The sequence below is a fragment of the Gobio gobio genome, assembly GCF_949357685.1.
Source record: "Gobio gobio genome assembly, chromosome: 18".
In the NCBI taxonomy this organism is placed as follows: Eukaryota; Metazoa; Chordata; class Actinopteri; order Cypriniformes; family Gobionidae; genus Gobio; species Gobio gobio.
In genome coordinates, this window is record NC_137111.1 from 36,668,490 (window position 1) to 36,696,409 (window position 27,920).

General features: G+C 38.6%; 1 protein-coding gene across 2 annotated transcripts; it reads right to left on the bottom strand.

Moving 5' to 3' along the window:
- Window positions 1-1,759: 1,759 nt before the first annotated feature.
- On the bottom strand, window positions 1,760-27,791 carry nsd2 (nuclear receptor binding SET domain protein 2). 2 transcript variants are annotated; one of them, XM_079842055.1, is made up of 24 exons: window positions 27,707-27,791; window positions 25,458-26,194; window positions 25,136-25,328; window positions 22,505-22,665; window positions 21,934-22,395; window positions 21,747-21,827; window positions 21,477-21,648; window positions 21,143-21,202; window positions 20,903-21,012; window positions 20,674-20,770; window positions 20,432-20,550; window positions 20,117-20,227; window positions 15,408-15,531; window positions 15,107-15,307; window positions 14,379-14,558; window positions 14,108-14,264; window positions 9,326-9,528; window positions 9,133-9,236; window positions 8,747-9,016; window positions 8,547-8,663; window positions 8,251-8,392; window positions 5,034-5,140; window positions 3,114-3,309; window positions 1,760-2,822 (listed from the first exon to the last, which is right to left on the bottom strand). In XM_079842055.1, exons 2-24 carry the CDS (start codon window positions 26,178-26,180, stop codon window positions 2,512-2,514), a joined length of 4,401 nt encoding a protein of 1,466 aa, XP_079698181.1. In that variant the 5' UTR covers window positions 26,181-26,194; window positions 27,707-27,791; the 3' UTR covers window positions 1,760-2,511. The 2 variants fall into 2 exon arrangements, with proteins under 2 accessions (XP_079698181.1, XP_079698182.1); XM_079842056.1 differs by having other exon boundaries at window positions 27,736-27,787.
- Between the last annotated feature and the right edge of the window lie 129 nt (window positions 27,792-27,920).

A 27,920-nucleotide genomic window follows, 5' to 3' on the forward strand; every position in this document is an offset into this window, starting at 1 on the left:
GTGGGAAGGCAACAACTGTTTGCACAATTATTAGAAAATGGAAGAAGTTCAAGATGACGGTCAATCTTCCTCGGTCTGGGGCACCATCCAGGATGTCACCTCGTGGGGCATCAATGATCATGAGGAAGGCGAGGGATCAGCCCAGAACTACACGGCAGGACCTGGTCAATGACCTGAAGAGAGCTGGGACCACAGTCTCAAAGAAAACCATTAGTAACACACTACGCCGTCATTGATTAAAATCCTGCAGTGCATGCAAGATCCTCCTGCTCAAAGCAGGGCATGTCCATGCCCGTCTGAAGTTTGCCAGTGACCATCTGGATGATCCAGTGGAGGAATGGGAGAAGGTCTTGTGGTCTAATGAGACAAAAATAGAGCTTTTTGGTCTAAACTCCACTCGCAGTGTTTGGAGGAAGAAGAAGGATGAGTACAACCCCAAGAACACCATCCCAACCGTGAAGCATGGAGGTGGAAACATCATTCTTTGGGGATGCTTTTCTGCAAAGGGGACAGGACGACTGCACCGTATTGAGGGGAGGATGGATGGGGCCATGGATCGCGAGATCTTGGCCAACAACCTCCTTCCCTCAGTAAGAGCATGGAAGATGGGTCGGGCTGGGTCTTCCAGCATGACAACGACCTGAAACACACAGCTAGGGCAACTAAGGAGTGGCTCTTATAAGAGCCACTCCTTAGTTGCCCTAGCTGTGTGTTTCAGCAATAAAATGCTAATTACTTAAAAATCATACAATGTGATTTTCTGGATTTTTGTTTTAGATTCCGTCACTCACAGTTGAAGAGTACCTATGATAAAAATTACAGACTTCCACATGCTTTGTAAGTGGACAAACCTGCAAATACTTGTTCTCCCCACTGTAAATACTAAAATAACATTGCCTGATCTTTCATTTCCAGCCAGTGAGTGATGTACTAAAATTGCAGCCATTATTTGAACCATTTATTTTTTACTCTTTTGCTAGACAAAGATGAATGCGAAATAAATTTCATGACGCATTCAATTTCAATGACGACAAACTGGATGACATCACATGCTGGATTAAACATGCAATGTGATAATGTAGCGCACTACTGTTTGAAATGTTTATTGCCTAATGCCAACTGTTTATGTATATATATTTTTTAAACTACAGGATACAGCAAGTAATATGCTGCCATTTCATTCAGAACTGTGCCTAGGCTATGCCCAAGTAACAATCAATGTATTATCACATTACAATTCCAAACATAACCACTGCGTGGGGCACTTCATGTTCAGTAATTTCAGTTGAGCACTTAAAGGGATAGTTCACCCAAGAATACAAATTTACCGTCAAACTGTCTGCTTACCAACGTTCTTCAAAACATTTTGTGTTTAACAGAAGAAATGAACTCATACAGGTTTGGAAGAACTTAAGGGTGAGTAGCTAAACGATGGCAATTTGAATTTTTTAGGTGAACTATCCCTTTAAACGTTGATCATCATCTGCTTTTGGATGTAATATTGCTTCACATATCCAGATTTTTGTTACAGTAAAGCTGCAGTACAATTGAAGATGGATGACATGACTGACATTTCCAGCAAAATGGATCTGACAACTCCAATTATTAAATCAGTATGATGATCTTGCCGTTGTGAATCGGGGTAAGGCAATTTATGTACGTTCTCAGATTCTTTTTTGTTTTTACAAAAAAAAAAAAAAAAAACTTGCAGCACTGCAGCTTTCACAAACCACAAACAGAAATTGATTTTTTTTTTAAACATAAATAAATAAAAATCCCACATCACAACTGTTTGAAACAGCTTTATTTCTCGTAAGTATCACAAGAAGCCCGTCATGATTTGCCGTTTTAAAACTCTGAATAGGTAGATTTAACATTCTAACATCCTGGTTACTCAAACTCAAAAATGAGCTTTAAAAAAAAAATGAACCAAGCTATTTAAAAAAAAAAAATTGTGCTGCTCTATAGTTAAATGAACTGACTCTAAAATGTCATTCAAGGGCTACCCATAGTGTCTTATTTACAGATACCACTTGTTAAAAACAAAAACTTCTGGCACCTGTTACTAACAATAAATCCAGTATTATTATAATTTTGGTCTTTCATATACATTTCCATATACATATCTACGGTTTAATAATAAAAAAAAAAAAAAAAATCTATGCCAAGATTCATAACGGCGTAAAAAGGTTTCAAGTTTGGCGTCTGTAATGCTGTTTGAGGTGTTCAGTCTGTCGGCTCTGTCGTCTATTTGGCAGTGCATGCACACATACACACACACGAGTGGAATAAAAGGAGGCAGAGTGAGTGGAGGGAGACCTGATTCGGCAGCTCTGAGGAGCTCTACAGTGTTAACACGCTTCCCTGATCAGACACGTACAGTGCTTTCAGCTTGGCAGAACAGTCACATGACGTCAATATCACTGAATCATTTGGGGCAGGAGCTGAGGAGGAGGAGGAGGCGGCAGGGATCAGTGGGAGGAAAGGACAATTCCATAGTTCGATATCCCACTACACCGCAGCGCTCTTTCTGGACCTCTTCTTGAGAGGTGCTTTGCTGCTGGTTTTGGCCTCTGTTCTGCGCCTGTACTTGCGTGGTTTGGTGGATGAGGTTACTTCAGCGGTGTGCTCCACCGGGGTCTCTGCCTGAGGGCGGATATCGGAGTCTTCATGTTCCTGGCAGCAGAGCTGGCCCGTGAGTGGGTGAGACCGCAGCGCCCCCTCCTGGTGAGCCTTGCAAAAAGAGTTAGGGCACATCTGGCAGAAAGCATCGGAGTTCTTTCCGCACACATCACAGTGATGCCAGGGACAGTCCCAGCGGCCTGGAAGGAAACAGCAGCAGACAAAATCCTTATTTTCACAGCTAAATGTGACATTTATTAAAATGAGTTTATGTAAAGATTGAAGTTATACATTTTAAAGCTTATTAAATGTTACTTACAAATAAGTTTAATGGCTATAATTAACTTAAACAAATATTTAAAATAAACCATCTTTGTGTTGCTTCCACATTAATTTGGACATTGAATGTAAAATTATTATAATTTAAAAATACATAAAAATGTTAATGTTAGGCGTTTAATCGACTGACGTAGCATTAGAGTAATAGTTACCAAATGGTCTCTTGGTGCGGTCTAGGCAGGAAAGGTGATAGGCTTTAGTGCAGCCCTTCTTGTCACACAGAACCAGCTCTCCTCCGTCACCGCAGCGGAAACACTCATCCTCAGACTTTTTGCCTTCATTCCGGGACCTTCTCCGTTTGGGCTTTTTCTTCTGATGCTTGTTTTTGGGCTCAGAAGGATGGCCGTTCTGAAGTTGATGGGTGAAAAGCAAGTGTCAAGGCATTTAGATTTACATTTGCACACACTTATCCAGTTCAAGGAGTAATTTTTGATGACTACAGCTACACAAGTATTATAGGGACACAGTGTTAAGTAGAGCCCGACCGATATATCGGCGGGCCGATATTATCGGCCGATATTAGGCTTTTTCCAAACTATCGGTATCGGCATTTATGATGGCCGATAAATGAATATTTTTTTAAAAATAAAAAAACCGGACGAAACACCTCTCAAACACATTGAGTGTTGGCGTTTCATAGTTTGTCCACCAGAGGGCGCTCTACAACGTGCCGGCTGGCAACACCACCAGCTGATCCAGCAGAGTCATGCTGAGCTTCAGCGCTCTGAGCGCTGCATTCACAACACAGATCATCCGCGAAATGCATGTAAGTTGGCAACGAGACATGCATTGCTTGAATTGAATAACAGTTAAAAGAACATCCCCATCAGTTCTCTTAACTCAAATGACATGACACAATTTGTAACTGCCAAGTCCAGTTTTGCTGTTACATGTAAGCCAAGAGAGCTGGTAATTACGCTAGGTTACAGTTGACTGACTTATTTTACCTCGGACAATGTGACTGAATAAAATGTATTTCTTTAATAGTCTGACAGTTTGACATCATGAGACGTATCATCTCTCCCCTGCCCGTTATTTTGAAAAAGTATACATATTTCTAAATTATAACTTATCATAGACGCTAACCACAAAGCTAGCTAATGCCATGGCTATCAGTGGGAGACCGCTAACATTAATGCGCCTTGAAAAACACAAACTTATTCTGCCTAAATAAAGTAATGATTACTGTATTTATAACTAGTATATTTGTAGTTCCAGTCTCTGCATTGTAAATCGTAAGTTAGGCTCGTGAAGAGTGAACGAAAGTGCGTGACTTCGTTCAGACGCCGCATTAACGAGTCAAATAATGGATTACACGAGTCATCATCAGTAACGTTAGTAGATTTTAGAAGGCAGGCAGCAAATGATGATTGAAAATGGTTTGTGGTAGCTTGATGGATATAATTAAAAGTGCATGTAAAGGGATAAGCAAGTTGACATTGTAATTATAAGGTGGCTCATATTTATACTGTATATAGTTTATGTTTTGCTGTTGTTGTTATTTATCAGAACTTCTAGAACTTAACTGAATATTTTTTTTTCCAGTCTTGCTAAAAGTTATATTTATAAAGCTTACCACATCTATTAATACTGGTAACTTTGATTTTTTGTTTTTGTTAGCCTATTGTGTTTTCGTCCAAACGACTTTAAGTTTCATATCTTAAGTTTGTATTTTTATACATTTTATTTATCAGAACTTTAATATATTTTATGTTCCTCTGTTCTGTTGTAACAATAAAACAAACAAGTTTATTTTTAAACTGCATTATCATATTATTTTAGAGAGGCTGAGGGATCATGAATAACTACAAATAACTGATGTATAAGGGAAATCTGTTTGTGTTTTTTTACGCGTTTCTGTTATTTTATTTTTTTATTTTTTATATATATCGGCTGATATATCGGAATATCGGATTTTTAAGTGACCAAATATTTGTATCGGTATCGGCCTTAAAAATCCTTTATCGGTCGGGCTCTAGTGTTAAGCGTTTTAAAGGGCACAGTGGTGATAGTTCGCACTATACACGGCTCAAACAGAGGAGGCTGAAATAAAATGCATTACAGTCACTGACCTTGGGTCTGTCACCTAGGAAACCACTGCAGTTGGGCGCTCCACAGCGGCACACAGTCTTTTCGTTCCCAAGACAGTCCAGGTTATAGTTAAAAGTCAGCTCAGTGCCTGAAAACATTGACACAAATGGCCAATTATTTGGAGGGGGGAAAAACATGATTTGGCAACAAAATATAGGTGGGACAATAGCTACAAAATGTAGTACATTTTCATGTATAATAAAATACAGGTGGCCTGTCATAGTCCAAACAAACATTTTAAACTTATAACATCAAACTATCAACAAATTTGCAATCTGGCTTAGTGCACTTATTAAATAGTAAAAGGTTGCAATTTAATGAAATGTTTAGTCTGTCGTGCTTCAAGTATTAAAGCAAAGCGCGTACTATGTTCACGTAAGCAGCTCTAATAATGCATTTCTGTCTTAAGGATAATACGTTTACTAATGACTTGTTATTGTTACTATTATAATTATTCAAATTGTTTGATTTCCTAAAAACACCAGTCTGATTGTAATGTGGACTGAGAAACTATCACAACTTAAAGAGGTTTGAATCTGCTTTACAGTTCAGGTACAAGTCAATGCAAAGACTTTTTACTTCAATGATGTCACTGAAAATGGGTTAGAGCTCTTCCTTTTGCTCTCCAAGAGCACCAGATTGATGCATTTAACTTTAAAATGTACAACATTTTATTAGAGGGACCTACATCCACCACCCCCACAGATTCACACCAAATATAGAATTTTTTTGGTCTGAAATTGTTTGGGCGAAAAAAGAAGAAGTTTCATACAAGAAGTAGAACACCCTAAACAGTGTCACTAAGTGTAAAACAAACAAACAAATTAACACCATTTAAAATCTAATGCATTATATTGAATTACAAAAATATATAGTAACACAAGTTAAAAAAAGAGGTTTTCGGTGCTCTTTTTTTGATCGCCTTTTTTCGTATCATATATTTAAGTAATTATCATAAATTAGGTATCATTTGAAAGCTTACAAACTCAAAATTCATCCTGTGAAAACTGTGTGTTACCATGGAAACGGTACTCTAAATTATTCTAGTGGGCGGTGTCATGTTTCATATTACAACAATTATTTTAACTACTTTATAATTAAAATCTTTTCCAATCTTGACAAAAACACATTGTTGGAAAGGTCTGAGTCTAAAGTAGGGGTGGGCAATATCTCGATATTTAAAATATATCGAGATATTTTTTAAACACGATATGGATTTTGACATATAAACAATATATTGATATATACGATATTTAATTCTGATTCCGCCACTTTGCTTGTTTGCCTTCTCTGTGCTGTGCTCGCCCCCGCTCGCTCGCCCCCTGCCTCCTTGCTTTTGTTCCCCCTCCCCTCGCGTGTTGTCATGGCGGCGTCCGCAACCAGAGGCTACAGAACTCGTCTTAAAAACAACTGGCTCCATTATATGGAGATACTTTGGTTTTAAGGCGTCGGACGAACAGCAGACAGATGTCTATTGCCATGAATGCCGACAGTTGGTTCTCAAACACTTGATCCAAGATACAGTTTACCTAGGCAGCATTACTTTGCGAGACAAGAACTCTCGCGACTGTACACTACAGAGAGAGAGCGGCTTGCTTGCTGGAGAAGGTTACTTACTATGCCCTTGATTTGAGTTGTTTTATTTTTGAATGAAAATTCATTATTTGCATGCGTTTTAAAGCCTTGCGCGTAGGGCACCATGCGCTTTCCCGAGCGTGCACACTAAAAGCCTGTCAAACAAGTGATTACTGGACTAAATCTTACTGCGCTAATACTGTCAAATACACACAAGGTTAACATAAACACAGTCGGTTATGTCTAAAGTGAAAGTAAAATCGGCGTGTGTCTGTATATTAGATGCGTGAAAAAGCCTTGCGCGTAGGGTACCATGCGCTTTCCTGAGCGCGCGCACTAAAAGCCTGTCAAACAAGTGATTACTGGACTAAATCTTACTGCGCTAATACTGTCAAATACACACATGGTTAACATAAACAGTCAGTTATGTCTAAAGTGAAAGTAAAATCGGCGTGTGTCTGTATATTAGATGCCTGCAAGTCTTAAATTGACAGCAGGGCAGCCTAGTGAACACGCTGCCTCTTGTCCTTAAAGGGACAGTTCACTCTAAAATGATGTCATTTTTACTCACTCTAATGTTGTTCCAAACCTGTATTCATTTCTTCTGTTGAACACAGACAGCTGATAGTAGCGATTGACATTCATATTATTATTTCCTACAATGGGGACCAGCAACTGTTTGGTTTCCAATATTCTTCAAAATATATGTTATCTCCAACAGAAGAAAGAACTTTATTCAGGTTTAAAACAACTTGAGCACGAGTAATCAATGACAGAATTTTCATTTTTGAGTGAACTATTCCTTTAGTGGTTAATAAAATAACAAAAGACAAAGACAAAATCACTCACGGCTCTTGACTGAAAAACTAATACAGTAGCTTTAATAAGAATCAATGTATATTTTATAGTGAAGTCTATGTTGTGTTTTATTTTTACATTTATTAATTCAATTTCATACTTAAATGCTGCTGTACAGCTCTGACCTGTCAGTGTAAATCTTTATAAATATATATTTATTTTATATTATACAGTACACTAGGAATGTGTACAAGGTTTTTTTAAAGTAAAGTTTTAAGTTTAAGTAAGGTTTTTCAAGTCTTTTAAGTAAAATAAAGAAAGAGTATTGCAATAAAAAAAAAATAGTATTTTTTCCTCCTTAAGCTCTTGCTGTTCGGCTAAGAATAGAATAGCAAAAATCTGATGCGACTACCCATCAGAACCGAACCAAACCGAAAACCGTGGTAAAAAAAACTAGGCGTGTATTGAACCGTGGACTAACTGTATTGTTGCATCCCTACTTTGTTCCTACATGAACTGCCTACCTCTTTGCACATCAATAAAAAAAAGACTTTGTGGTATTTGGCATATTTGTTTTTGCAGTAGTTTTTGGGGGGTTATTTTTCCTGTAAAGATATCGAGATATATATCGTATATCGAGATATAGCAAAATATATCAAGATATATTTTTTGCTCCATATCGCCCAGCCCTAGTCTAAAGGGTGACTAGGTGACATATTTGGTGACTGTTTTGTGATGGAAGTGATATTTGGACAGATTTACAGGAAAATGCATAACAGTTAAGGGGTTAAACAAAAATCAATCAAATCTCTTATGTGAGCTCACCAGAAGGGATGTCACACACAGCGAACAGGCCCACACGTGTGTCTCCATTAACCGTCCATTTCTGAGTCTCACAGTTGGGCTGGCAGCTGTGGTTCATGAAGCGGGAGTAGTTCCCTTTGGGTCCAGCATCTATAATCCGATCCTGCACACAAACGGTGTATAGCACGATGAAGGAAGAACGATCACAAACCATTATGCTGCCGTGAGTGTGTTATTTATAGGGTCCAAACATGCCAACATCAGACATGAGCCCCATACATGAACGAGCAGAGCAAGCACATGGCGCCTTTATTTACCTTGTCAATAGTGAGCATATAGAAATGCATGATGTCGTTCTCTTGAGCGTATTTGATTCTGGCTCTGCACTCCTCCTCGTCTATCAGTTCACCCACATATTCATTCACAAATTCCCCCTGAATGACACATAAACAGGCAATCAGCAATCACATACAGTACATCTCATTTGAGAAATCTTTTCAAAAGCTAGCGGACTTACTTTCTTAATGTCTCGCATTGAAAGCAGGCCCCAGCCTTTGCCTGCGGTGCGGATGATCTTGGTGTCGGGATAGTGGCGTTTGGTGAAGTCCTGGTTTTGGCAGCGCTCTCCAGCCGGACACACTTGAGGATGGCACTCGTATAACAGCATGCGGTTCAGACACTCAGACTCAAAGCTGCAGGGACGTTCGTCTGACGGCTTACAGTTACATTTGGGGATCTCAGAGATGTCTGCAGTGTAGACCTGTACTCGTCCACAAGGCTTATTCACCTAATAATACAAAATAAATAGAGATTTTCATGGTCTGTAAAAATCACACCGACATGTCCTGGTTTTTCAAGACCATGGGAATCTTGTATAAAAGGTCATATACTGAATGGCAGTACCTTGATGTATTTGTATGGAGGGGGTTTCTTGTTGTTTTCTTGAGCCTCTTTCGCCTCTCTCTCCATCTCGATCTCCTTAAAGCGAGTTTCTGCCTCCAGAAGGGCTGTACAAATGGATACAGTGGAACCATTTCACAACAGCACTTACAATACTGAGATTACAAATAAGATAATAAAACAAAGAATATTTTACCATTCTTAAAGACCTTCCCAATGCCAGTCTGTTGGTATTTGCTTCCCCTGTCCCCCTCCATGTAAGGAAAGACTCTGCCCTGGTGTGTCCAGAAATAGTCTTTAGAGCCAAAAAAGAACACGGGGAACTCTCCAATCTCATGACGCAGGTGCTGGATGTTCGTTGGGATGTTCTTAGGGTGACGGATCTCTGCAGGCCACCATCTAAAATAGATAGGGATAGGCATTTTTCCGAAATACTGTATTCGAATATTTGGGCTCATAAAAAAACGAATATTCATTTATTTAAATGACGTTATTTTGAGAAAAGGAGAAAGACGTAATATTTTTTTTTTTAATTCATCAAGTTGTCGTCACCATTTCTGAACAAACTTATGATTAGGTAATATACACAACAAGCTTGCGTTATATCTTAAGGTTTTCATTCAGTTCAAAACATTAAACAAAATGTGTAAACCAAAAATATAGGCCTAAAGAACAAAAGCATTACAAGCTCAAGCAGCACGAGCGGAAAAAACACTAATAAAGCAGAGTGTGCCAGTTATCGTGCAGAACATAGGCTACATACAGTATACACACGAGTCAGAATATGGTTATCGTGTTTATATTGTTGCACATTATAATGTTGAAAAAAACAATAATATCATGTGGATGACGATATTCTCGGGTGAGAAAACAAGCCCCGCTGACAGACGTTGCAGAGACACACAGATAACGGTGTTAAGTGATGTTTATAACAGCACTTTGTGTTTTCTGTTCTTAAACCCTCGACAAAACTTAAAGGAAGCATTTGTCTCGAGATCATTTTGCTGTCGTTATCTCTCTCTCACTCGGTGAACATCTGTGCTTACCTGCACTCGTGATGTAGTGATGGACAGCTGTCCTCATTCGACTAGTGTTTGGATTTGATGTGATTTCTAAGACTCAGTTTCATTAATTCATCTTATCAAAAGTAACTCCATTTTGTAAGATCATTTTCAATGTTCATCCAAGTAATTCCAAACATCGCGAGGCAGATGAGATGACATTATGTGATCAAATACACTTAAAGGGTTAGTTCACCCAAAAATGAAATTTCTTCCATTAATGACTCACCCCAATGTTGTTCCACACCCGTAAGACCTCCGTTCATCCTCGGAACACAGTTTAAGATATTTTAGATTTAGTCCGAGGGCTTTCAGTCCTTTGAATGTAAGTGTATGCACACTTTGCTGTCCATGTCCAGAAAGGTAATGAAAACATCATCCGCGTTCACGACGCCACAGTGACGCTGCTGACGCAAGACGTTGTGACGCGTTATCTGGTGCGATAGCAGATACCAGATAACACGTCACAGCGTCTTACGTCAGCAGCGTCGTGAACACGGATTCAAACAAAACCGGAAGAGAAGACAATGCTTAATAAAGTCTTAGTTTTTGTTATTTTTGGACCAAAATGTATTGTCGACGCTTCAAAAGAGTCTAACTAACCAAATGATGTCACATATGGACTACTTTGATGATGTTTTCATTACCTTTCTGGACGTGGACAGCAAAGTGTGCATACACTTACATTCAAAGGACTGAAAGCCCTCGGACTAAATCTAGAATATCTTAAACTGTGTTCCGAGGATGAACGGAGGTCTTACGGGTGTGGAACAACATTGGGGTGAGTCATTAATGGAAGAAATTTCATTTTTGGGTGAACTAACCCTTTAACTTAATAACACGCTCTTATTCGTGCACACCCCTAGTCAAAGATTAGGACAGGAAAATTACCTCTGCAAAAAAATGTAGCTAACAGTAATTTTTATAGTGGAGCTTATTTGTGCGAACTAGGTCACGAGATATATAGCCAAGGCAAATACATCAGCCTATATTTTAAAGTTTTTCTGTTTGGCCGGCAAGTGTTGGTTGCTGGTAGGGCTGCACGATTATGACAAATCATAATTGTTGATTATTCCCTTGAAATTGTAAATGCGATTATCACAATTTACATTTGAATGTTTTGAATAGCTTTATTCCATAGTTTGTAGCAACTGCATGCCATATATTTATATAAAAATAGAAAAACTTTTTTTTCTTCCTGAGAAAACGTATTACTTTTCTATATCATTAAGCCTCTTGTCATCTATACATTTGTTTGGTTTCTGCTTTAAATAAAAAAAAGTAAAAATATATGCATTGTACAATAATAGGGGCTGGTTGCGTTCACACCGTCTGTAACTCTGAAGTGCCCGCCGCGCTTGTTGTTTTGATGGCGCAAAGGACCTTTATTTTGACGGCACTGAGAACACCAGAAAATTTGCACACAGCACTCACATTTTCTGCAATTTGTTTAACAGTCCTGTCTAATATATTATTAGGTAGAACTATTATACAAAGAAAGTTGACATTATATGAAAAAGTATTGCCGTTTGCCGTGTGGTTGAAGTCCGATTTGACTAGCGGAGCAGAAATACATAACTTAATCATGTTTCGCTTGGTCCCCTCAAAGTTGCATTGGATCATAACCTTTGAAAGGTCCATCCTTCACTATTTTCCATGTTTGTAGAGTCAAGTCACTTTTATTCATAAAGCGCTTTCTACAAAGCCCGGTTTGTTTCAAAGCAGCTTCAGTGTTAACAGGAAAATAATGCTACAGAATTTGATTCGGCTGTACAGCCGTTCTGGAGAAAATAGTGATGTCATCCAGCTCAGTTCAAATATAGTGTCAATGCGAGCAGATCAGTAATTTAGTTGAATATTTAGTGTCCCCAACAAAGCAAGCCAAAAGCCAGAGGTGACGGTGGCAAGAGTTAGTTCGTGGAGTTAATATATAGGCTGTGTACACTGCCTTTTAAAAATGGCGGGGGCTATCATGCTGGTGTTTCACGTGCATTCGACCAGTCAACTTAACATGCTCTAAACACACCTCTTAAGCACGCAGAATAATGTAACTGGAATTTTTTGTTTTGTAATCGCGGCTTTGGACGATTACGCAATCATAGCATCCATAATCGTAATCGCAATCGCGATTAGAAATTCGATTAATTGTGCAGCCCTAGTTGCTGGACTTATTTTGACAGCACTTGAATGCAGATGCACAGGATGTACTGTGCATTAGTGTTAATTTTGTCACCTATTTTTAATTTAGTCTTAGTCTTGTGCCAAATGTCCTTGTTAGTTTTAGTCATATTTAGTCATTCACATATCTTTTTAGGTTAGTCAAGTTTTAGTCGACTAAAAGTCTCGTCATTTTAGTCTAGTTTTAGTCAAAAGACAACTCAAGGTATCTTAGTCAAGTTTTAGTCGACCAAAGGTCTAGTCATTTTAGTCTAGCTTTAGTCAAAGGAAAACTCAATATATTTTGTGGCAAAATAAGTTACATAAAGTACATATAACCTGCATAATGTTTGTGCCACAACACCATAGTTAACTGGTTGATTTACAGCGTAGATCAGCATTAGCTTATGAGACGATGGGCACAAATATCGAGTTCGATCTTGATTCAGTATGAATTCATATGTATATAGCCTACTGTACATAGTATAAGGGAAAATATGTTTTTTACACTTTTTTGGGGTTATATTATATTTGCTTGCATTCTTTACTATTCACTATTATTAACATTTCAAAATTTCACAAATAAGTAAGCAGTTATGATCTGTGTATGTATTAAAGCGCCATACAGGCACCCAGTGGGTAATGGCATTACAAGTGAATTTTTTTTTTTTCCAGCCACAAAATGACTAATTTGCCTCTTTGCAGTGGAATTCTCTATTTTAACCTTAATTAATACACTAATTGTAATATAAATAATAAAAATATTAGAAGAAAAATATTTTAAGTGATCATTAATGGACCATAAGTATTGCACAAATAGTATTTAGTACCAAAAGATCTCCTCAAAATATTCAATAAATATTATTGAATTAAAATATAGGCTATTTATTTTTGAAATAGTTAAGGTGTATGGTCACATTTGACCATCAATGAGTACAAGTGTGACTTAATTAGTAAGGAATACCTGAGGGCTAAATACAAGAAAAACATTAATATTAATGTTAACAATGTTGATCTCTACCACTCTCCATAATAAAATGATACTGTAAATGTGGCTGACGCACACTATGCTGTACTGTTTACCAAAAATTGCTGCAAACACCTGTAAAGTGAAGCTGTTGTGTAACTTACGCGGCTTAAGCCATTCAAATATACTGACACAGCGCTAGAGGTATTGAGCGCTCCGGGAACCACGTGACCACACGCGCGCGTCCGCGAGATGACAGGCGGAGTCTGAGAGAGACCTGCACTCCAGCAACAGCGGGAACTCTTTCTGAATATTTTGAACAGCTGAATATTCATCTCATGATGTAAAAGTAGAGACAATTGTAGACGAAAATGAAGAGAGATTTTATCTTAGTTTTTATTTTATGCAAAACATTTTAGTCTCGTCCTTTTTCATCAACAATAATGCATGTTAATTTAGTCTTAGTCAGTGTTTTTGGACATTGGTGCAGTCTCGTCATCGTCTCGTCTTTGTCATGGAAAAAAAGGTTGTTAACGAACATATTTAGTCTCGTCTCGTCTGACGAAATTAACACTACGGTGCATGATGGTTCGCCTGTGCAAATTCTGCAATGATACAGACATGGCTAGATAAGATTTTGATCAGACTTTGCCTGGCAGATGAAAGTCATGTGTCGGTAATAGCACTCTGTAGCCCACGCAACCACCAACACCCCTAAATAAAATAAACAAATACAAATCTGACGAGTTCAGCAAGTTGAAGCTAAAGGTGTGTGGTGCAGTTAGATACTGACCTGTAGTTCCCCAGTTTGACCCAGATAACATCTCTGTATTTGGGTTTCTTCCCTGAGCGACAATCATTACAGAACCAGCTGCCATCAGGCATAGCGATGTTCAGACAGTCAGGGTGAAATGCAGCTGGACATGACTCACAGCACAGCAGACGGCCACCTTCAACACACAAATGCATCCATTTATATAGTGCCATCATGTTTAATTTCGGATGGTCTACATAAAAAAAAAAAGGAATAAAACAGAGCTTAATAATGACAATTGAATTCACACCCTTTGAGCAGATAAAGCACCAGCTGACGTTGACATGAGAGTGGTGACTGTAGCCTTTCTTAGCCCTGAAGTGATTTGTGCACACAATGGCAGAAGATGACAGCATCTCACTGCCCGCAGCAACGCACAGGTCTCCAACATGATAGGCCACAGGACAGCGCAAACAACGCATCATCTTTCCTACAAGGGGACAATGGGAAATGTTTTAGGTGATAAAAATAACAACTAAATAAGTCCTTTAGTTGGAGATTAATATAGTGTTTTCATATAATTTAACCGATTAGAAGCATGTAGTGTTGTTTTTTGTTTGCATTAAATGAGATGAAAAAGGTCCCACATAATAAAAAAAATAACAAAAAAAATAAGACAATCGTTTAATATAATTTACTTATTGTGTTCATGTTGTATTCTAAAACTCTTTTGCTGCTATTGAGGTGGGATACGGGTAAAGTTAGAGACATGTTATGGTTAGAATTAAGATTTAGTTAATGGGTAGAGGACAAGTCAACGATGTAATTATACACAATTACAGAAACAATTACTGCAGATATTTTTAATTGTAAGTGCAACATAACATGCATGTACACAGTAAGTGTACTGTATCAAATTATTAATTTTAAATGTTAGTAACATAGCAGTTAAACAATATAAATGTGTCTTTTTTGGACCCATTTTATATTGCATCATCTCTGCTGAAAGTGCGTAAACATTCATGTCAGTTTGAGTACCTTTGGTGGCCTTGCCAGTGCCACGGCCACTGTAGTGGCAGCTGAGACAGGTGTGCAAAGGGCAGCGGAAGCCTCGGTTTTCAAACACAGTCAGGGCGTTCAACCGCACACAGGCCTCATGGTAAAAGCGGCCACAGTGAAGAACACAGCAACGCCGCACCTCTCCTTCAGATTTCTTACAGGTGAAACACACATGCACTCCTGAAAAAGTGAAAGAAAATTATAGCTCACAATAGTGAGAAAGCTGATTTTTCTAAACAAAACACCAGTAATATCATAACATGACATCAGTGTATCTCACCTGAGCTGCAGGCAGTGCAGAGCACCTTTACTGCTGATCGCTCCAGTCCAATACAATGCAGGTGATATGAGCCACAGCACTGTCCCTCACACATCACTAGATCCTCACCGGTCTGCTCACACACCTGTAAAACAGCAACACAAATCACTCATGTAAGGCTGAGCAGTATACGCCCAAAAAACAATTATCAGTCGATATTGATAATTATCACGATAAATGTAAAATCTTCCTTTCTTTCATTTCTTTCAGAATTTTTTTCTCCTGAGTGAAAGCTGTAGAAACCAGACCGAACCAGACCACACCTGTGGTTTTAAACTACTCTTTATTGTCAGAACATGACAAAAACTTGCTAAACAGGTGATATTGTAGATATTTTTTTTGTACATCTTAACATGCACAAGTAAACTGAAGTAAAATACTTTCAGTCTTTTGTCTTTAACAAAATGAATATCTTAATAGAATTTTTTATTTTATTTTTATAGGTGATATTGTTTTAAATCATGAAAATCATGTCTGTGTTGCCTGACTTCGATGGCACATATCTCCGGCACAGTTTGCAGTGCAAGGTGCAGTATTAATATTACATTATTTGTAAAATGCTCATTTGACAGTTTGATTTGATAGTAGCAGTAGCTTGAGTTGGGATGCAGATGTAAATGTATGTTCATTAACAACAACGGTAACATCTGTAAAAATAGTAACAACCTCATTTTTATAGGGTAAAATTTAAATATTCTTAGTGTTTGAGTTAGGGCGCTCATTTTTATTAAAATTAACCACTGGTCATCCATAGTATCACACATTTAGATCATGATAACCAAAGGTAAAACCCAGCAAAGCACCTCACTACCATGGTAAAATATAACTACATGGTTTCTATGGTATTTGTTATGAAAAACAGTAGCCTAAATATATTTAGTAAATTGTATTTGAATATTTGGGCTTATAAAAATGTAATATTCGTTTATTTAAAATTACGTTATTTTGAGAAAATTAGAGTTTTTTTGTCTGCATTTCTGAACAAGCTTACGATTAGGCAATATACACAACAAGCTAACATCACATCTTAAGGTTTTCTTTCAGTTTAAAACAACAAGGCCTAAAGAACAAATATCGTGTTTATATTGTTTCATTTTCATGTTGAGAAAAACAATATCATGTGGCATATTATTCTCGGGTGAGAAAACGCGCTCCGCTGACAAATGTTGCAGAGACACAAAGATAACGGTGTTAAGTGAAGTTTCTAACAGCACTTTGTGTTTTCTGTTCTTAAACCCTTGATGAAACTTGAAGGAAGCATTTGTCTTGAGATAATTGCTCTCACTCGGGGTACAGCTGTGCTTACCTGCACTCGTGAATGCAGTGATGGACAGCTGTCCTCATTCGACTGATGTTTGGATTTGATGTAGGGCTGTTACGATTTGACCAAAAATAAAAACATCGATTAATTGAACATTTGACCTCTATTATGATTAATGAACGATTTTGTTTTTTTGCCCTCATAAGGTTTTTGAGTAAGTTCACTGATAAGGTTTGTACTGTAAATATTTTCTACTATTAAAAGGTGGATTTTTTTTTTCTAATGAAAGTGCATTTCTTTGGGATTTTAAAATACTTGAAGGAAACGGTTGACTTTCAGCAGTTATAGTCTATGGGGCAGATTTCTGCTTGTTGTACATCAGATACAGATAAATTAACACTGTAGGCCTACATTACATTTATTTGAATGCATTAATGAGAGAGTGATTGTGTAGCTGAATTACTCATACCGTCTCTATTCATTATGAAGCTGTGGTTTGTACTTACTGCAAAGGTATTAAAATGTATGCCTATAACGGTTGAGTTTATAAGCTACTTTAGTGACTTTAGTCACAGGACGGCGGTGACACTGCGTTTCTGCGCGCGATCTTCACGTGATGTGCGAGCTTCTGTCTGAGTGTTCGTTTGTCACAATATATCAGGCATTAGTTCAACATAATACACATCTGATGGTCGAAACTCGCTTTACTGTTCAAACTGGCAGGGCTTAAACCACATACAAATGACAAGCTTTGTGAGGACTTAGGTGAAAGAGGTCTGCCTTCAGGACGCGCGCGCGTGTTGTCAGAGACGCGACACGACTCGGCTCTGTGTGTCACAGAAAAAAGCTGAGCACTGAACGGATATGTATTGTTGTTTTTGAATAGTGCACAATAGCTTTAAATGTTGAAACTGGCAAGCCTTTAAACGCATGTACTTGACAAACTTTATGAACATGAAAGTGAAAGCGATCTGGCTTCGGGGCTTGCGCGCACCGCCTCTCTCTGTGTGTGTGTGTGTGTGTGTGTGTGTGTGTGTGTGTGTCAGCGCGTAGGCTATAAAAACAGCAATTAACTGACCTGTATAAACTGTGTAAAACATGAAGTTACTATAGTGATTCTGGGCATCTATAAACACAGATAACCGCTCCTGCATCTCTGTGTGCCTGCAAACTGCACTTGATGTGACTGACGGGGCCGAGTCACGTGAAAACCGAAATAACCGACATGGGAAAAATACGGCGGTTAGAGGTTCTGAATGTCGGTTTCGGTTATTTTTCGATTAATCGTTCAGCCCTAATTTGATGTGATTTCTCATTGGGGTTGTGATTTTATGATAACTAGAATTAATTTGATCAAAAGTAACTCCATTTTGCAAGATCATTTTAAATTTCCATCTAAGTAATTCCATACCAGGGTTTTTCCTGGGTCAAAAATGGTCTTCGGTGGTGCCTGACAGACATGATCATCCATACACACACACGCACGCACAGTAAAAAAGTCCCCTACCCACGTGATCTGCAAGCGCAATACTGACAATACATTTGAAATAAATTCAAAGAAAGTTTGTAACTTTTGCTTTTCTTATTTTGATCCCACATGAAAAAATACTATATTATATTATAGTATATTATAGTAAAATAACTAATAGTAAATACTATAGTGTTTTGAACCGTACTATAGTAAATATACTACAGTAAATTAACAAAGTAAATACTACAATATACTACTATTTACTGTAGTACTTATAGCATGGTTCAAAAACACTAAGTATTTACTAGAGTAATTTTACTATAATATACTATAGTATTTTTTTCATGTGGGATACCTTGATGTTTGTTTTTGTTCATTTTTACACTATTTACTGATAATTGTTTTGGTATATAATCATATCAATATTAAAAAGTAGTATTAAAAAAATGAACAAATAGCCTAATTTTCTGCCATATACAATTTCATAAAATTATCAGCTAACTAATAACAACTTTGTTCTGGGTTCACCTCACTCCAGTCTAAACTAAATGATTTTAGGCTATTTATTTTATTACACATTGTCCACATAAATAAGCTGAAAGACTGTGGATAATTCAAACTTATTCTTACTATCCACTCTTGCTAAATTGGGTAAGCACACTTGTGTTCTCATTTCAGATGTTCAGAGTAAATTATTAAACTGATTGGCGAGTTCAGTGTTGGACAGATCAGTTGTTCGTTAAAATGATTCGGTTCAAATGAGTCATTAGGTCGCGAATTGGACATTAGCAGACGCGTTGTGTGTGAATCCCGTCTGTTAGAACATCGCGAAAGATGTCAACACACAGAAAACACTTCATAACCGGACAGGATTTGTTTCCCGTTTATTGAAAGTATGGTTTGCCAGCTGGTCAGAGTTTTTTCAGAGTCAACGTTTTTTGAGCGCATTTCACAGCCAGCGGTAATTCAAGGAAAACATCGTATGATAGCGCCACGTGCAACATGGATTCGGTCTTCCGACCTTTTGATTTTGATTATTTTGAAATATTAGAAAGCTAAGAATGCTCATTTTGAAGACAGAGAGCGTGTGAGCGGGGGAGGAGCTCTCTGATCGTTCTCTGACACTCAGTCACAAGCGCAGCATCTATTCTACATCATTCATAAATCACAATAACTCATCAAATAAAGCTTTGGCGGGACAAAAATTTGTTTTGGCGGCCGCCAAAAAATTTTCAATGTAGGAAAAACCCTGCATACATCGTGAGGCAGCCGACGACATTATGTGATCAAACACAATCAACTTATTTATCCGCTCCACAACGCCACCCAGTGGATTGTTATAACTGAATTTTAGAGGGATTTATCATCCAGCAAAGCAACTTGGAATAGTGTTTTTATTTTTCAAATATTAATTACAGATCGAATATTCGACTATTCGTGCACACCCCTACTTCACACAAAATTACTGGTGTGCTTCTTGAGACAAAACAATGGCACTGACATTCTTTTTAAGATATGTCAGTGCAAGTTGGTTTCAGTTAAAACAGCCCAAACAGGCATTTTAATCTGGGACTAGTCTTAAGCCTTGTCTGTGAAACCTGGGGTGTACATTACAGATTTCTGCCACAATACCATGGTTCAGTTAGTGTAACTACAGTAAATCCATGGTAAATGATGGTGATTTGTAGATTGAAAAGCGTTCTAACTGGATTGTTTATGGCACAATGTTTCATGTTTCTCGTGTTTGTCAGTACTGTTTAAACTAGTTTAAAATCACTGGGACTCTTGACTGAATTCAAGCGTGATCGAGACAGATCAGTGAGTAAACGTATCTGCTCTAGTAAGCTCACGCTCAGTAGCCATTTGAGCAGAGCGGATAAATGGTCCATGTGGCGCTGTTAAGAGTTCAACATCTCTCTACACAGACAGGTCACTCACCAGACACACGCTCTCTTTCTTGGCACCAGCAGTGCGTTCTGTCTTTTTTGAGGGATGCGATTCGTCTGTACTGTCACTAGGAGAATCGGGTCTCTGCTCACACAACAAACTCTGAAATATGCATTAAAAATATATTTACTAAAAAGTCTTGCAGGCAAAGAGCGACAAACCGTTAATTTACAGTTCTAAATAAAGTTAAACATTCTAACCAAGAGACAGATGATGCATTTCATATTTTCAAATGGGATTACAAATTGTTAAGGTTCTAGGTATGATGTTTCAAGTATTACAAAACAAATCAACAAATACACACACCTCTGGCTCAGGGTAAGATGACCGGCGGCGCTTTTTGGAGGCAACAGGTAACGATTGTCTCCCTGACTCCCGTTTCCGTTTCCTGACACCTTTGACTTTAGCAGGAGACTCCTCCTCACCTGAGAAAGAGGAAACTGAATTTTAGAAACAGAGGAACTGTAGAAACAAATAGAAAAAGGACACAAAGATGAACAGTATTTAGACTGAGCCTTTTCTGTAGTTTATAATAATTTCAGATTTACTTGGGGCTTTTTTAGTTTGTTTCCTTTTTTCATCCCTGTCTGTTTTCCGCCTCCTCCCCCTGGGTTTAGTGACAGCAGCCTCAGCTGATGGTGTATTCTGACAGAAAAGAGAAAGAATTTCAGTTTATTGTCAAGTTATTAGTTACTTTTTTTTAACTACTTAAATAATTATTTTTTTTTTAAATATGATGCTAAAATATCTCATGCATGGCATTTTCTCTAATATCACCTTTTGGCCTTTCTGCTTTTTCAACTGCTTTTCAAGCTTGGTTTTCATTTTAGGCTGCAGTGCCACATCCTCCTTTGACTCTCGTAAACGTTTGTAGACTTTTTTCTTTCCTGTACAAAGGCAGAATGCATGCTTATCATTTGAAACCATTTATAAAAAAAGACTTAGGTTTTTCCATACCATATATTTTTTCTATAAACAACTAAAGTGTTGCAACTAATACCGAAACCACCCACACACCTTTAGAAGAGCCATCGTCCTTCTCCAAAAGATTTGGGCTTAGTACTGATACCTTTATATCTGATAACAGAAAAACAGAAAATTACTACAGAAACAAATACATGCAACAACAGCCTTGAAACATTAAGTGAGGATTTTTTTAAAGAAAGACATAAAAAGATGAACGGATTATTTATAAATTAGGGGTGGACAATATGGCAAAAATATCATATCACAATTTTTTCATATCACAAGGATTCTTTTTCATGTCACTGAGCAGGACAGCAAAACAAAAATCTGGTAATTGTTTGCCCTTTACAGTTTTTAAATTTGTGTTTTAGGTTACATGTCTCACCTGAAAATCCAGGATTAGTGGACACTGCGTTTAAAGTGTCAGAGATACTGACGCCTGCTTTTATTTTCCTCTTCTTCACTGAATTTGGTGCTGCAGGAAACTTCTGTCTGATCTGTCTCGGTTTATTCAGAGGAGCTTTTAGCTGAAGGTCTAGATCAATACAGAGCAGGTCCTTCAAATAGGGAAAGATAAAATTAAATAAAGAAATAGTGATTACCACAAAAATACCACATAATACCACTGATTATAATATAATGAGACCAAACACACTTTTTTCCTGTAAGTCCGTTTCCCAGCATTTGTCTTTCTTTTCCTCTGGGGCTCAGGTGTCTCTGATGAAATGCAGGAATCCTACAATGCCAAGATTAAAAACATTACATCTCTAGCTTCACAATAAAATCCAAATCCTTATTCTACACAGAGCTAAACAATGCCAATCATATCAACTGTCTGCTACCTGAACAATAGACTCAGTCAGAGTGATCTGTTTTGCGGAGGAAGCTTGTGTCTTCTTATACTTCAGTGTTGTGCCACGCGATCTGCTGCGATCCCTCTTCACTGATGTTTTAGGTGCTTTTCTGGGTAGGGTGGTTTTCCCTGATGAAGTGCTACTGTCTGTGGGGTGGGAGAAGAGGCCTGGGATGGTGGTAGGTGTTGTGGAGTTGGGGCTGGAATGAGTGGAGTCGGGGGGAGTGAGGCTGACAAGCTCTTGAGACTCGCTCTGAGCTTGGTCTTGCTGTGGTCCCTGATTGCGTTGTGCTTGAAGCTCCTGTAGAATGTGAGGGTTGAACTGGGCTTGCCCCTTTTCATAAACAAAGCTGAATTTGGCCAGTCGCTCCTCTATTAGTAGATCCAATGCTTCGGTTGCCTGTAACACACCTGTCTCCCACTGTTCCCGGAACTTACGAGGAATTGCCCGCTGTAGAGATCACATCAAAGAAGTCTGAGACCAACTAGTATTATGAAATTCCAACAAATGTATGGAAAAACTTCCACCATTACTGAAAGCAGCACAATATTTACTGTACCTTCCTTCCACTGATATCAATGGGTAGTTTGTTGCTGCGGCTAAGTGACTGGTACTGGTGTTTTCCTGAGAAGGCGACTATGCACCTCTCAAAGACATATCCTCTCTCTGGAGCATCTCCGAAGTACTGAACATGGTACAACAATCCTGTGCGGCTATTCACTGCCAAAATACAAAAATATCTATTATATAATATATATATATATATATATATATAAATATTTGTTTTTTTTTTTAAATGTAGAAATCCACTTCCCACAGGTGCTACATTTCTCATGCTGCCCTGTTGACAGTTGGAAACCAGTCTTACCCTCTGCTTATGTTAGCTCAGGGTCACAATTGCGCAAACAATAACAAGACACAGCAGCCCTCTCAGCAGAAAGCACACCGGAGCATGCACTTAGCAATTATGAAACTTTGCTGGGTGAACAGGTGTAACAGTGACATAAATTGCTCTAACTCCAACTTCAAAACAAAATTTGCGCAGTGTTGAAAGTAATGAGAAAACGCTGTCATTTTTTCACCAACCCAAGAGATCCTCCTAGTACGTTCACAACACAGCATATGGCACACAAACAATAGTTTTTCTTTATTTACCCAAGCTGAACCGGATTATATAACATTAACCCAAACCTGACCCAAAATCTGCACCTTTTTTGGGACCTGTAGGGCGCAGGTCAGGTAGCAGACCTTTATCACCGACACGGCTCTCACGACTCACTATCCCTCTTACTTATGGTGTCCCCCAGGGCTCTGTTTTTGGTCCTTTTCTTTTCAATATTTACATGCATCTTGTTCACATTATTGCATCACCATGGTCTCAGATAGCTCACAGATTTGCATGTTTTGCTGTGATCATACTTTTCAAAGGTTTAATAGAACATAGTGAATTGTTGTCATTTAGGAATAAGACTGTAGATGTTTGAATCGAGATTGCAGAATTTTAATAATTAATCATTGTGCTCAACTATAAAATACTTCTTGTAATCTTGAAATCGTTCAATGACCTTCAGCTACTTCAGGTTTGTTTCCTAGCGGTCTCCTAGATTCTGACTCTTCCATGGGTGATAAACCAGTCAGTGTGCCATGGCACCTCAATTCTTGAACTCACGCTCATGTAGCCTTTGCATTCAGTTGAACTCAATTAAAAGTTCTCTTCTCCTAGTATTATTTTTCAACATCTGACTGTTGAGGTATTTTTAGTCAATATCCATCAGTAACGATTCTAGTAATGTTATTAATTGAGCTATCTGATACAGGCTCTTACAGGTCTAAATAGGGCTGTAACTATTTGATCAAAAATAAAAATCTCGATTAATTGAACATTTTGCCTCGATTACGAATCATGAACGATTATTTTGCTATTTTGCTCTTCTTCTTTTTTGCCCTCATAGTTCACTGAAAAGGTTTGTACTGTAAATATTTTCTACTATTAAAAGGTGGGATATTTTTTTCTAATGAAAAAGTGCATTTCTTTGTGATTTTAAAATACTTGAAGGAAACGGTTCACTTTCAGCAGTTGTTGTCTGTGGGGCAGCTTTCTGTTTGTTGTACATCAGATACAGATAAATTAGCACATAGGCCTACATTACATTTATTTGAATGCATTAATGAGAGCGTGTGTGTGTGTGTGTGTGAGTTAGTCATACCGTCTCTATTAATTATGAAGCTGTGGTTTGTACTTACTTCAAAAAGGTATTAAAATTTATGCTATAACGGTTGAGTTTCTAAGCTCCTTTAGTGACAAATCAAATGGCAACGTTGACAATGAGTTTCTGTGCTCCTCTCTGCGTGCGATCTTCACGTGATGTGTGAGCTACTGTCTGTGGGTGTTCGTGTTTCACAATATATCAGGCCTTAGTTCAACATAATACACATCTGATGGTCTAAAATCGCTTCAATGTTCAGACTGGCAGGCCTTAAAACACATACAAATGACAACGCTTTGTGAGGACGCAAGTGAAAGTGATTTGGCGCGCGCTGTCAGAGACACGACACTGCTCGGCTCTCTGTCTCACAGAAAAAAGCTCAAGAACACTAAACGGAGGATTTTTCCATAACGTTGTTCTTGAATAGTGCACAATCGCTTTAATGTTCAAACTGGCAAGCCTTTAAGCTAATTTAATTGACAAACTTCATGAGGACGCAAGTGAAAGTAATCTGGCTTCGGGGTTTGCGCGCGCTGTCTCTGTGTGTATCAGCGCATATAAGAGCGGCGATTAACTTACCTGTATAAATTGTGTAAAACATGCCATTACCATAGTAATTCTGAGCATCTATAAACAAAGATAACTGCTCCTGCTTCTTTCCGTGTGCCTGCAAACTGCACTTGATGTGACTGACGGGGCGGAGTCACGTGATAACCGAAATAACCAACATGGGAAAATTACGTCAGCTAGAGGTTCTAAATCTCGGTTTCGATTAGTTTTTGGTTAATCGTCCAGCCCTATGTCTAAATACAGATCATTATGAAAAGGTGGAGCCAATGTTACAAAAGCATCATACTGGCATCCACTGCCACAAACTGACAGTCATTAAGTAAGAGAGTAATGATGCAAATCTGTTGTTGGTTGAGGAAATGGTGCTGGAAAGCACTGAAAAACAATAAGTCAACTGATCTAGCAAACCTTACCTTTTGACCTAAAGTGCATGTTGATCTCTGGGTCTGTAGTGATCATGCATGGCCACCACGGGTATCCAGACACTTTGGTCCAGATAATATCTCCCACTGAGTACTGCACATGTTGTCGTGTCTCTGTACCACTCACTTTCACATCATCCACGTCCTGTGAAACATCACTCATTTCACAAACATACACAGGCTGCTGCAAAAGAGAAATGAACAACTGTAAGTCTCAAGAATAGAATCTCGTCTACAAGGGCTAAATACATTTTCCTTAAGACAAACAACTAATTTTGGAGCAGGGAAACATGCAGGTAAATGTGTGCCATACCTGGATAGGGATAGGAGTTACACTAGCAGGTATCTCGCCATTAGTCTGCTCATTAGTAGGAAGAATGCATGGTTCAATGGCGAGGTCATTCGAATCTATGGTGGTTTGCAGCAGAGGGGAGCGAACAGAACTTAAAATAGGACGTCTCCGATTTGGTGGAGTTCTCTTCCTCACAAGCCCCCTCTTTTTCTTTCGTCTTTCTCTCCTGCCAGTTGGAGAGGACAGAACACCTTCTGATAGTCTCAAAGGTTCATCTGTCTCTTCTTCTCCCTCCCCTTCATAATCCGATCCATATCGGCCCGTCTTCCCACCTAGATTTACCACACATTTGGTTATTTTGAAAGTGAGTTCAGGAGAAACGCTGGACTTCCTCGGAGGGCTGGCATGTTGAGGAAGAGGCTCTACCCCTTTAAGAAGAGGCTGTGGAGCTGTGGCAGCACAGAGCTTTGGAATTTTGTCTTGATCGCCATTTAACAAACGGGAAGTCAGGTCCTTTAGCCGCTCGTGGGTGTGGTTATGACCATGGCTGCCAATCATCTGCAGAACACTTTCTTGAGGTGTAGCCGCCAGCTGGGTAGCAGCTTTCTCTAGGAGCATAGTAGGGTCAGTGCTCCCATCGCCATGACTCTTACATCCACCAGGTGAATCAGACGGCTGTTTCATGGTGGTAGGACTCATGGGCTCTGGCATTGCAGGCAGTGATCCCCCCTTACTGTCCGTCATTACTAACCAGGGGCCTGCAAAAAACAAAAAAAGAAATTTGGGTAAGTTCTCACCTAAAGTACTGCACAGTTCATAGACTGATATAAAAATGTATGTGCATACAAACAAAGCATTGCAAAGGTAGCTAACGGACAAAGTAGGTCAACACTAGCTTATTAATGCCCCTTGGTTATAAAAGGTTTACAACTCATGCTTTAAAATATATAAAGCGCACCAGTATTAAAAGTAAAAAAAAATTTTTTTCTATTTTTCTAATAAATTCTAATGTAAACAACTACGGACACGCATTAGAAACGAATGCCCATTTTTGTTTTTGAATTAAACTAAATGTATATAAAATTTAAAAAAAATCAATTAAACAATGCAAAAAAAAAAAAAATTAAATCGCGTTTACACCCTAAATATGTAATAAGTTTTCTGTCCACTGCACCTGTGGCGACTGCCGTAAGCTGCAGTTTATAAAAAGCTACAAATAAAAAAAAGTTACAGTTCGTGTGGGACACTGTGGTTCAGTGAAATAATTGAGTGGGTTATGCTGAGGATGGAGTTTGGGAACTGGAATGGTTTGGTCCCACATTAAAATGGCTTCCGTGGAGGATTGGCAGTGCGCGAGTGGGTGGCCAGTCGCTTTAATTCAGTTCAATGCACAAACGCCGACGCAACCTCGTCAAATGAATCCTGAAACAAACACATTCGATACAAAATGAGCACTTCGAGCGTTGTATCAATGAAATATCAAAACTATCGTCTTTGATTTGCAACATGCACAACGGCAATAGACAAATCAGATTTTAAACCCGCGCAAGAACCAAAGCTTTATGTTAAAGAGTCACTGCACAAATGCAAATGTCCGTTCAGTCCTAAACAAGAGGCAGTTATCGAGCTATTGTTATTCAGGCTGAACAGTCAGGATGCCTCGTTAACATCAATGAAGGGAGATTAAGGATGAGTCACTGATGGACTCGTTTAACCGTCCCAATAGACCACAGCAAACTGAAAGAAAATAACTCAAGATAATACAGATAATAGAGTTTTACACCAAAATAAAACACCTTCGTGGGAATTGCGCTCTCGGTTGAAATGCTGCAATACTTCAGATGCAAGGAAATGTATATACACAGTGGAGTAAAAGCGATCAAGCTGTGGTCTCGTGAAAGTAACTGTATGATGTTAGCAAAGAAATGGCTCGACAGAACACAAAATACTCGATTTGACCCAAACATTGCTACGCTATCAAATATGTAATCCCTGAGGAGGTGTCTGTGGCTGTGGTACACATTTTACCCACATGGCACGTTTTATTAACTCGCTGGAATAATTTACTCTTCAAACTGAAGCTGACAAACCTCGCGAACTAGCCAGCTAGCAAGTGAGGTACAGCTGCAGCTGCCTCAGTCAGTGACATACTACAAACCGACTCGTTCACCTATAAGAGAAACCCTCTAATATCCCATCTCCAGCGTGTAACAGACACCAATTCCCCCAAACAATGATGTGCCATGACTTATTTCTGTGGGAAAATAAACCTGTTTACAGCATCTCCATAACTCCCGACCTGTATTGAGGAGCTTGCGGGAAACTCTCTCATCCCAATCAGCGCCAAAAATACTCACATCCGATTGGCTGACACGCGACGGCACAATTCAACCGGCCTTTTCAAATATCCCTCTCTTCGCGGCTGACTCTCCGTTGAACATCTTCCCTTATCCCTGGCGTACTCCAAACTTCATCGCAGGTTCG

Coding starts and splice junctions, on each gene's coding strand:
- nsd2 (XM_079842055.1), bottom strand. CDS start 26,180: ATGACGGACAGTAAGGGGGGATCACTGCCTGCAATGCCAGAGCCCATG. Junction 21,649..21,746: donor AACGGACTTACAGGAAAAAA/GTGTGTTTGGTC, acceptor CCCTATTTGAAG/GACCTGCTCTGTATTGATCT. Junction 20,551..20,673: donor ACAAACTAAAAAAGCCCCAA/GTAAATCTGAAA, acceptor CCTCTTTCTCAG/GTGAGGAGGAGTCTCCTGCT.